Here is a 12,236-nt window from a genome sequence, read left to right as displayed (position 1 = left end):
TTTTTTTCTTTTTTAATGGGAACATGCACCTTTTTTATTTCAAGAAAGATTTTTCTTTGCCATTTTATGATCAGATGTCTCTCAGAGAACCTTATAGGTTTCTTCCATGGAATAGAACCATCTATATTATTCAAACACCCTTGGTATTTGACAATGTTGCTTTTTCTTTTTTTTTTTTATTTTTATTAAAAACTCAAAAAATTCTACATGAATTTTGATAGAAGTAAAGAAAAAGGGAAAAAAACCCCAACCAATCCAATCCAAAAGCAACAGTGAAACACCAAAACACACAGACCAAGCAATTTACTAGAAATCCAAAAGGCTCTTTTGTGGGACAATTTTCTTTACAGATGTGTATAGTATAACAATAGAACACAAACACATTCTCTGCCAAAGTAAATGGCATCACAAATCCTCTGTATAAAGACAGTGAAAACCAGTTATTTTTGCCAGAATGGTCCTTTTGCCCCTTTGGGATCTATATGTTCTCCCTTCTTATGTTAGCATTCATTATGTTCTGTGCAAATCAGAAAGCTCAGGGCAAACCCTTTCATTTTTTCCCCCCAGGAACCAAGTTAGGAGTACACTCAATTCAGGACAGCCAGGTGAATAGTATTATCTGTGGCTAGCACAGTAGCCCTGCTAGAAACCTGATAATCTGAGCTTTGTAAATCACTGGGAATGTGACATGATGTGTGAGGCAATTTCAGTATGGTCAGCTTCCGGACCGATGCACACCAGAAATCGTGACAGTTGTATGTCCTCAGGGCTGATTAAGAAACTGAGCCCAGGACAGTAATTTCAAATCACTCATCTGAAATCTTTGCTTACAAAGGCTGATGTTATCATCATAAAAAACCAAGTTACACTAGTATTACTATATAGCAAACCTTCTAATAAAGAAATTACAGACACTTCAAAAATTTAATTTACTTGGGAGTTGGACTCTGCATCTATACTTAAAATGGGTTTCCTCAAGAGGGAAAAAATTGAGACTGCCTTGACAGTGCTTCAATGGTTTGTTTAGGACAGAAAGGTCTGGTCCCTGTACATCACTGGGATTGGAGACTGAATTCTTGTAGGAAGAAATGCTAACTGAACAGCAAAAGAGTACACTCCTTAATGGAATCTGTTCTACAAACTGGGCAATAGATTATGTTTTCAACTGTAACTCACCTTGCTTGATTTGTGATCTATGTTAAAAGTTGCAATTGCATCCTCAGTTTTTTTTCTGCCAGATTTCGTTATAATATATTCAGCCAGCCTGTTAGCTAAATAGGTCTTTCCTGTGCCACTGGGTCCCGACAGAATAATTCTGCGATGCTCCATCAGTAAATTAAAGTACCGTTGGGTAATTGGCTTAGGAATTAATGTGTCAAACACAAAACTGTCCAAACTGTTTTCTTCTACTCCTGGGGATAAAAGAAAAGAAAAGAAAAATGGCCTGTCTTATCCTTGCTAAGGTAGTTATTTGGCCCAGCACCTGATGGCATCAGTGCTATGCCCAAAGCAAGGTAAGATAGCTACTAAATCAAATCTTCTAAATCAAATCCCTGTTAAGGACTTCTTTACTGTAGAAATACTAGTATACTTTCACAAAAAATTGAACAGCAGTGGTGAGTTGAGATGAGTGGAAGAGATGCAACCAAAGTAAATGTGAAGAGAAGGATCAGTGAGGCAAAGATGAATGTTTCAGACATTACTTGCAACGATGACATAAAAAAGGTCAAACTGACAGCCACAAGAGTTACCAGTTATCACATCAATAAAGTTCTCCTGAAGGCCCTCTCTCCCCTCCAATAGCAAATCCCTAGAGCACTTGAAATGTATAGACTTTTTCCTGTGGAACTGAATAAAGCATTAGTATTTCTCATTTTAATCTCTGTTTTGGGATTGGATTTTTGCCACTATTCAGAAATCTGTACTTTGTTTTGATTTGGCAATCAGGCAGGGGAGGACAGACATTTTTAGATTTCCCTCTAAAGGCTGTGATGGATATTATGTAATGTCTTACAGGCAGTTTGTGATAAATGTGCCCTCAAACTAGAGACAATACAGAAAGGTCAGGTGTAAGAAAATAAACATAAAAGGACAGGGAACTGTAGTGTAGAACTCTGGTATCTGCAGAAGTATTCTTTGGGTTTTACCTTTCAGGTTCACAGTGATGACGTTATTATCTCCAACCAGATATCCACAAGGCAGCAGTTCAGGCACTTCTAGGCTATGGGCTCTAGTTACATCCCCTATACAATAACTAGCAATGCAGTCAGAGCTTAAACCCAGGCTAGTAGTTGGATCCACTCGAAAAATATACTCCTGAAATTATATGAAAACATAAGTCATAAAAACATTTATTGAATGAAAGCTATTTGGAAAACTGCCTACAGTTATAGAAAAAAGAACTGCAACATTGAGAATAAAGCTTAATAGTAGTTGGTGTTAGCTATATATCAAAAAAACCTCAAGCCAAAACAAAAACTTGGCAAGACAACTCAAAGAATATAGAAATTTTCTAAAATGAAAAAGAAAATTGTAATATAAGTTAAGCAAATTTTTCAGTGTCTTACCTTAAAGAGACGTCTGATTACACCATCTAAAACATCCCATTTTGTTTTTCCACTGACTCCAATTGATCCTATCAGGTATGCATGTGGCTTTTGATCCTGCAAAGAGATATTTTTGGAAACTGGACTAAAAATGGTGCTTATTAGTTTTCTGTGAAGATTCATAGTCTTCCTAATGAAGAATAAGAATATTATTTAGAATGAGAGGTAACAACTTTGGTAATAATCTCTGTGCCAGAAGTAGGTACAGATTGTATTACTTTGATACATCTTTATAAAGAAGGGAATACAGAATCTTGTTCTGCTCTTTGATTGCGTCTGTGTTTTTAAAGAGATGACTAAAAATAAAGGTTGCACTGTATTTGTCATTTTTTACAACACAGAACATGAAAACATGACATTACAACTTTTCAGCAGCAAATTCACAGTTGCACCCTAAGGAGATCAATGCATAGATCTAATTTATAATGACTTAGAGACAGCAAGTCCCAGGACATCCTACTACTAATTAAACTAACAATTAGTAGTGTCTAAGCCACCACAAAGGCATAAAGAGGCCATATGGCATTAGTCTATGGAGTGTGCCTAACTGTATTGAGCATGGATGACAGAAGAGAGCTGCCATCTATGAGATACTTCCCTTCAGTTCCTGGATTAAAATACTGAAAAAAATTTGACCTACTATATGCCAGCATTTGCTTGAGCTCTAGTTCTGTTCTGGTAATGCACTTACCTTGGCTCGACTGTAGCCTTTGTTTATGGTGACTAAAATTTTGACACTATGACCTTCTTTGTGGAGTGCTCCATCAGTGACATCATCCAACAATATATCTACATTAAAAGAAGGGAAGTGATCAGTCAGAAAAATCACATCAATTATGTTCACATCATCAGTTCAATATTTGTTCAATGGATTTAAAAGTTAAAAAATTGTTTAAAAAGAAAGGCTGCCATGATAACAACTTGAAATTGTTGTAATCTGTACTTATTCCTGATTCACCATTTCTGTTGGAGGTGAAAAAAAGTTACAAGTTGTTAATTTTTGTAGGATTATTAGGAGTTTTAATCATTCAGAAAGGGATAAAGAATCCACAAATAAATAAAATCTTGCATTATAGTCTTGCCTTTGCTTTCCCTCTTGGAACTTTTTCAAAATTACAGTATGTTCACAAAGTTATGTTGTTTAAAAACTAAATTAAATGTATGTCTTTGGGCACTCATTTGTGCTCTTTAGAATGTTGTACAAAGAGAAAACAAGAAATCCTTGCATTGATATTTCTGCTGTTAAGTTAAATAGCATTTAATTTCACTTTCCAGATGATTCCTTTGCCTTCTGTACATATGCCATGGATAGAGTCCTTTTCACCCCCACTAGAAAACCACTTTGGATTCCTCCAAAATACATTACTCTATTCACAGCCATTCCTCTAAGGAAAGGCTTCCTTTTTTTTTGGAGGTGAAGAGTGATTTTGATCTGCTCTACACCTCTGCTTCTACCACTTCATTAACTCCTAAAATGAGAAAGCAGATGTATTTCTGTTAAAGGCTGGGCTTACAGCTTTATTGCAAGTGATAAAACTGCTGCTTTCTTCTAGAAGTTCCATCTGAGATTTTACTGTTAGACATTCAAGCTAACTATAAAATTAGATGAGATTATGGATTTGCATTTTCTTCAAAGGCCAGCACAGTAATCCACTAACCTAAGCCCTGTTCGTTATTAGCGTGAAAAACATCGACTTCATGACCTAGTCTGTACAAGGTCAGATTTCATCCAAATTAAATGAGGTCCCATTAAGATTCAGTCACTTGTTCAAAGGAAAACTAAAGAAGGTTTATGAATATAATTTCAATTAACGTATTAAAAATAAGTTTTCATGTTAGACGTTTGATAACTTACATCCATATCTAGAATGCAGATTCTGCTATTGGTTTGGGGTGTTTCTTTGTTTTTTTGTTTTGCTTTTTGGGTGGTTTTTTTCTTAATTAATTGAACAAAGAAGCTTTTTTTTTTGGTGGGTTTTAATAAATCTATGCTTGCTTTGCTCCAGGCAGAAAGATTTTCTGTGTCACCACTGAATGTTTCACTTCACTTGTGTTTGGCGTATTTGGCAAACCTTTGAGCAAAGCTAAGAGCTTTGATAATGTCATTGTCATAGTTTGTCTGAGGGCAAATTATGATATGATCCCCCTGTGAAATTTTTCAGTCTGTAAATGACACTTATGTAGCCCTTTAAATTCATTCTTCTTTAAATCTTTAGGAGTGAGGAACCACTCTGTAGCAAAAGAACAAATTCCACTTTCTAAGAGCTCTCTCTTTCACTGATACAAGGGGCTGAGAAGATGCCCAAGGGCCTCTAATCTCATGGTGGTACTAATTGTTTTAATTCCCCCTGCTAGGCCTTCTTTTTAGGCATGCTATGATTACTTCAGTTCAATTCTTGTCAGAGCTCTGGCACTCTGGGCCAGTCCTGTACTGGTCCTTGTTTGCTCCTTTCACTGCAGTGACTGACTGAAATAGGGGTGTCTCTGACCCCCACACCCCTTCCCAGGCTGCCACTCACCCTGATCTGGAGGGTGTCATCACACCCTTAAGGACGTGACAGTGGACAGCTTGGTCATTTCCAGATGACCTGGTTGGTAGGAGACATTGCTCCCAAAAAGTGCAATGGTATTTTTGTAATATGAAGAGCTAAACCACTCAATTCTCTCAGCTTAATCTTCATCATGATTACCCTCCCCATATCTCAGGGAGTTGTGTTCAGTAGTACTCCAGCTGTCTCAGAAATCCTACAAGACTTGGTGGGAAGCATTCACCCTTCCAAGTTCTCTGGCATGGCAACAAAATGATCATCACAATGATCAAAAATTCTAGATTCATAATCAAATGAAATTCTCCACTCCTCATTAGGCACTCTTATATCTTTAATTTCTTGTAATGAAAAGTAATTACTTTTCATGTGAGAAAAACATTTAGAACAATAACACAGAAAATTATATCAAGTTTATGAAATTATGGAATCATTTAGGCTAGAAACACCCTTATGATCATCAAATCCAACCACTTCTCCCAGTCATCCTGTTCTTCTTTCTTTCCCCTGTTTTCCTCTTCCCCTTCCTCTTTTTTTCTTCCAGCTTTTATTATTTCTATTCTTTCGCTGAACACTTCCTCATAATTTTCTTTATTTTCATTCTTTCATCTTATCTTTTACCTTCTCTTCTCTTTCACCCATTCCTCTTCACCCATTGTATTTTCATCTAGTTCCCCCTCCTTTTCTTCAGACCTTTCTTCCTACATGTTTATTCTTGTATCTAGACAGAGTTAGTGCCAAGCAACAAAGTGCTAATAAAGGGCTCCTACTCATGAAAGACATTCTATAACCACCATATTGCAAAAAAAAAAAAAAATTACTTTTGTTTTGTTTTTGTTTGCTTGTTTTTAATATGTGTGGATCTGTGAGCAGTTAAATTTTTTCTCCCTGCTTTTGCAACAGCTCATTGCATGTTGAGGCCTAGTTCAGGGTCCTCCATGCTAAAAGTTAAACCCTTCAAAGAGTTGTAATGTAAATAAAAAATATACCAATTTTCATACAAAATCTGATATTAACCAGAAAAAAATGTTCAAATATCCATGCAATCAATGAATGGCAAGATAATATGACTAACTGCCAATCCAAATTACAGTCAGTTTGGCATATTCCCAGCTGTACTCTTGCCTAGACTCTTTCCACGATTATTAGCCACATTTTTATTACTTGCAGAGACTGCATCATAATTTCTGTGGCGTCTATGCTAATGAGTGCTGCTTTGCTCCTGCTTTACTCCTGGTTCTAATGTTAGAGAAGGCACTTCTGTTTCTTGGCTACATTATCAAAACAAATGTAGAAGGCTTATTATCATAAACTCCATGGCATGGAAAATAATCAAATGTTGATGTTCAGGATGTGGACCCAACTTCTGCTTGCTTTCCTTCATTCACAGATGACAATGAGTGCCTAATAGACCAGGAGGGGTTTGGTTCCTGTGGTAAAGGGTGATTTTGTCCAATATAGGCTAGCTAGCTGTACCAATTAAAAAAACGTAAGGGATAAAGCTAACTGAGACCACCTTCTGCCTTAGCTGCAAATATGAAGTCAAGTTAAGGGAGCTAACTGAATGATCAAAGGCCTGTAAACAACAAGAAGAAAGTTTCACATACTACACTCATATTTATTCCATATGGGCAAGAGAATGTATCATTACAGTTGTTATGTATACTTCAACAGATATTTCTTTTCAAAGAAATTGTAAATTGGATGACCGAAGAGTATTGTAAACTTCATAGGCAGAGAGTGTCATGGCTAAGAGCAAAGCAAACATAATGAACAGTCTGTTACTGCTGTTCAGGTGCTTCTAAAAGCTACATTTCAGACATGACCACCAGCATTCTTCGTCTTCTCTGTTACTGAATGTATATCTGATTTTAACCTGAATGATATGAGGTGTTTTAATTTCCAGTCATGCCTCTCCTATGTGGCCCATTAAGGGGCTGAAAAAATCGTACCAACTGCTGAGGCATGCATGTGCCTAAAGCATGTTTACCTGATGTAACTGATTCTGTGATGTTTAAATTGTTCAGAGAAAGTCCCAGTGACTGCCGTGATGAAGAAGATGATGTGCTGCTTGAGGACTCTGATGATGGCCGGGCAGGCTTTCCGCTATTTCCAGTCTCTGCCTTCAAGCGATCATTCTCTGCTTTCAGTATCTCAATTTCATTCTATAGACAAAAGAAATCAACACCAAAGCACAGGAGGTTATTCTTTTGGAAAACCACCACTGGTGGCTAGTCTGGTGATGCTGTCCCCCTGACCCAGTTAACTGGCTTACCACTTTCACAACAGAGATATAACACAATGAAAACTGGACTGCCTTTACTTCTTAAATGAAGGGAAAGCCCCCAATAACCTTATTTTTAGATCCTAAACAATATCAGCTTCAAGTTTTTGTGCTTATTGTACAGTTGACCATAGCGTGAGTGTGGTCATAACTTTCCCAGCTATCCCCATTTTTTTTCAGCTACTTTCTATTGTCAAATTCCTAAGGTAACAGTTAGTTAAGAAAGTTACTGGATATGTCAATGTTTCTAAAGACACAGAAAATTATTCCTGCCATTGAATATAAAATTTAAACATAACTTCACAGAGAAATTAAATTAAAAATGAAAAATTAGAAATTGATAGTTGAACAGTTTCATAACCCTTCTTGCTATCAAATAAGACTTTTTGATCATTCAAACACGGGATTGTTAACATAGCAGTGAGCAAATTCTCTCTGACGAAAACAGACAGTGACAGATGAATCAGAACAACTGGAATTTTTTAGCTAAATCCTCTGTGCTGCCAAGTGATAATTGAATGTACAATAATAAAATGAAAAAGCCTGAGAACAGCCTGGCACCATCTAAATCTAGCAGTTGCTTAACAAAGTGCATTACAAAGCAACTGCTTATTCTTGCAGATGGTTCTGCACATCAAATTTATTTCTAAATTCACATCACCCTGGTAAAAGTCTCACTTTTTTAATGGAGGCTGAACAGCTCTATTGTACAAGTGAAAACATAAGGGATAGATAGCATCACAAAAACCCCTGCTTCAGCTACAAAAATATTAGATCACATACACACAGGTGAGAAGATAGTGAAAAGGAAGGGACAAAACCAGCACAATAGCAACAGGAGGTAATAGATGGGTATATCAGTTTAGTCTAGGGTTCAAATCAGTAGCCACTCTGCAATTTATGCTTATTAATTACATAGCTCTTAGCAGTCTTCCATTCTCTTGAGCTTTAGTTTTTTAAAGTGCTTTGAACCTAAAAATATTCATGTATTACTTCCACCAGTCCTATTTTTTCCCTTTACCAATCCTCATCAATCCTCTAAAATATCAAATTTTGGCAACTGCAAGGCAGCTGCCTGTTCTTTTGGGTGAACTTCAGAAATGGTGATTACCATTAACAGTATCTCAACTAGCTGCCTCTGCCCAGATTTGAGGAAGTTCAGACTTTGGAGAAATGTGCCTACAGCAGACTCCTCTCTCTGGAAACTCCACCTGATTCAGGCACGCATCTCCCAGTATGAGACTGTCATCAGATGATAAGCCTTCACATCCTTTTCTCCTTTTCACATTCTTTTCCTCACAGTTCCTTAAAACCTTTCAGTGCCTCGAGAGCAATGCTTTACTTATGTCAGGACAAATGAAACCACATTTATGGACCAGCTCTGGATAGGCCTTCCCTCTAATTGAAGTTCAGTCGAATATCCCACACTAATGTTGGCACCTGGAGTCGTGAGCACCTGGGAGGATGGCAGGCACCACAGACAGGTGTTTAAAGACCTGGCTGATACAGGCACTGTGTAAACAAAGAGGTCTAGAAAAGACATCAAGCACACCATTTCTGTAGTTATGAAATCAGGTACTATAGGCATCTACACACAAATGCCTTACAGTCACCTGACCTAAGCACCCAACACAGAGCAATTCAGCTGGCAAGGCACTGGGCTGGATTCAGCTGAGGAAATGTGGGCTTCCAGTGGCATGACAAATATGGAAGAATGCTTAACTTTCATGTCCTCTGCAGATGCAAATACTTGGGGCTTGTTCAAATGGTAAGAAGTACCTATGCTCAAGGAACTCTATTTCACCCTCTGTACCTATCTTGGGGTAATTTTAGGACAGCTCTTTAGCCCTCACTACAACAGGACTAAAACTCGACTGACTACAACAGAAGTTTATCAAGTAGCTCATTCCCAGACTTTTAAACGTAACCAACTCTGTCTCAACCTGAATGCCCAGCCCATGGCCTTGATTCTGTTCCCCAAATACAGATTTACAGTGCCTTCAGGGATTACATGCATATCTTAGCTGCCATTCCAGAAGGGCCCAGTTCCACTGAAGGATTTATGTCACAATGTGTGGATATTAGAGATACTTTTGGGCACCCACCATGGCAGGAGGCATTGGCATGTAAGCAACCGAATTGAGATCCATAAAGCTCTGTGCTCCACTGAAGAACACTGCCATCCTTTCGCATCCTTTCAGCCTCCTGAAAGGAAAAATCTTCTAACGAAAAAAAATATCTTCACAGAGGAATTGCGGCAGTGTAACAAAACAATATAACAAAATTTTATGATGCCGGATACAGTAATTAGTTCAATTTCACATTCTTTGCTTTGGCAAGCCATGACTGAATTAGGAATCAGAAATGATGAAACAGTATGCATATAACATCCTGGCCCCCTCCATGGCTCAAGGATTTAAAACGTTGTAGAAATCACTTTTTGATCTGCTTCTCTGTCATGTTGCTAACCCCAGTTATAGGCTTGAGATAGTAAATGTCCTTCGGGCAGGGATTATGTCTTCCATATCTCACATTTTAGGTATTAATATACATGCTAAGAATGTCTTTATTAGAAGGTGAACACTTATCATACCCATCCTTCAGAAGTACTGTCAATCCAGCAATTTATTTTACATTGACAGTTTTTTGGTGCCTGAAACTAAGTCCTGGGAAAGGAAACACACCAGTCATACCTTTGGTGTGCATCCCTGTCACCACTTAAGCTGCTGCACTGACCTGCATGCGGTTCATGGCTTCCCGGATCTGATCCAGGTGGTGTGCAGAGCTGAGGGCTTCCAGACGGATATCCGTTAATTTGAGCTCCTTCTCCCTCAGCTCGCTTTTTAGCTGAAGAATAATTTCAGCCTCTGCCTCTGTGCACTCACAGATCCTAAAGAGGAGCAGGAAACAGGCAGGAGATTAAAGGAGTGTTCTCTCCCCAAAGCAGTGTCATTATTAAATATCAAAGAACAGAAAAACGCTTGCTGCTGGTGAAACCTATGAGTGAAGAAAGAAACTTATCAAAGAAACATGAAAACTATCAAACTGCAAATTAAAAAAGGAAAAAAAAGTCCCCTCCAAAAGAAGTGATCAGATTGCTTTATGGCTTTTTAGTTTAGCTCACTATGGTGAAAAACAAATTCTTAACTACTTTTCAGGTATCTTTGAGTGTCTAGCATCCATTGGTTTTAATTGGATTTTTTACTCACATAATTTCTTTGGTGCAAAGTTTATGATTTCTCTATGCAACGGTCGTCAGAACTGATGTGTGCTGATTAAACTGTACTGCTGATATTTATTATCTGTTAGGCATCAATATTTTCCTCTGATATGAATATAACGCAAAGGGACAGTCATTGAATAGTCTATAAGATTTTGATCTGTAATGGTTTTGATTTGTGATGGCTGATGTTTTGCCTATAGCCTGTGATTTTGTAATGTATAATATAAGAAATCATGCGGGTTGGTTTTTGTTTTTTTCCCTTGAAGACTGGATTTCCATGTGGTTACTTTTCATATGCATTTATTTTAATGAAAAAAACCATTATAGCGTAAGAAAAGATTGAAACATGACTGGCTCAGGGACCCACAACTGTCCAGCTCTCTTGTTAGACTGTTTTGCATCTTTGTATCATCATCAGAACCCCCAGTAGAAAATAAAACACTGAACTTTGGCTTGTTACACTAAGCAGTATTTCCAGTCAATTCAGCAAATATTATTTGTTCTTTATTACTGTGACTATAAATAGTTAATATTTTCAGAAAAATCTCAATATGAAAAATATTTTATGAAAATAAGTATTATTATTGTGATTATTACTGCTAATATTAAAAAAAAACCAAAAAACAAAAAAAAAAACCAAAAAAAAAAAGAAACAAAGGTCAGCATTTAATTGCCAGAATGCATGCAAATGCATTTTGGGAAAGAAGATGCAGCACTCTTCAGGTCAGCAGTTGGGTATACAATTCCATGCCCCACACTCAGTTTTACCGGGATCTATGCCTGTAGACCACGCGGCCGTTTTGCCTTTTCTCTGATGCCCAGACTAGAGATGACCTGCACACACATGTATTAGACAGATGCAATTGGAAGAAAGTAAAGGGAATGGTTCAGAACGCGAGACCCCATCAAGAAAATATACGAAGAAATCCTAAGCAAAGGGAAGATGAAGTTCATGGCAAATAAAATACATGTCAAATAGAGAAAGAAAAATAATGAATATCATTCAAAACATGCACAAATGTTTTAAATGTGATTAAAGATTAAGAAAGACATACACCAGGATTTTTTTTCCTGAATATTATGGTATAACTCTTTCTGTGATGTGTCCATACCTTCCTATGCTAAGCAAATAAGAAATGAAATTTTATTTCCATGCATATTCCATTTACTAACTAATAAAACATTCATGAGACTAGAATTCCTTGAGTGCCTTAAGAAAATTAATTATGACCTGATTATTCTCAATTAGGAGAAGGAAAGTAAAGCTAACATCAGTTGTAGACATTTTTTGGTTCAAAGAGGTTGATTTTCCAATATCAGAAAGAGTTATGAGTTTAGCAGAGTGAAAAAAAAAAAAAAGCAGAGAAATACTAATAAGAAAGAGCTAGGAACTCCATAAGAACATATCAGATATTCAAAAAATACTGAAGAAATCAGACAGCTGTTGACTGTTCACTTGTTCTCAGACCTGAAACCTTCAGGGTGGTGATTTGAATAAAATAAAAATAAAATCCCACAAAAAAATGCAAGCTGATAAAAGAGAGGAAATAGATTAAAATTTATATACACCAGTAGCT

At 37.1% G+C, this 12,236-nt stretch overlaps 1 protein-coding gene across 8 annotated transcripts in view; it reads right to left on the bottom strand.

The window, feature by feature from the left end:
* The window catches only part of NAV3 (neuron navigator 3), a 507,738-nt gene that overhangs the window by 11,028 nt on the left and 484,474 nt on the right, over window positions 1-12,236 (bottom strand). For all 8 annotated transcript variants that reach the window (XM_054271027.1, XM_054271063.1, XM_054271035.1 and 5 more), the window contains 6 exons: window positions 10,173-10,326; window positions 7,143-7,317; window positions 3,298-3,395; window positions 2,568-2,663; window positions 2,148-2,316; window positions 1,177-1,412 (listed from right to left, as the gene is read on the bottom strand). In XM_054271027.1, the coding sequence (XP_054127002.1) occupies window positions 1,177-1,412; window positions 2,148-2,316; window positions 2,568-2,663; window positions 3,298-3,395; window positions 7,143-7,317; window positions 10,173-10,326 (928 nt within the window). The remainder of the gene's footprint in view (window positions 1-1,176; window positions 1,413-2,147; window positions 2,317-2,567; window positions 2,664-3,297; window positions 3,396-7,142; window positions 7,318-10,172; window positions 10,327-12,236) is intronic.

Source organism: Melozone crissalis, unplaced genomic scaffold, assembly GCF_028551555.1.
Source record: "Melozone crissalis strain CALT ecotype California unplaced genomic scaffold, PUWL_Pcris_2 ptg000004l_1, whole genome shotgun sequence".
Classification (NCBI taxonomy): Eukaryota; Metazoa; Chordata; class Aves; order Passeriformes; family Passerellidae; genus Melozone; species Melozone crissalis.
Note: the sequence above shows the minus strand (reverse complement) of the source record. Positions and strands in the feature narration are given on the sequence as shown.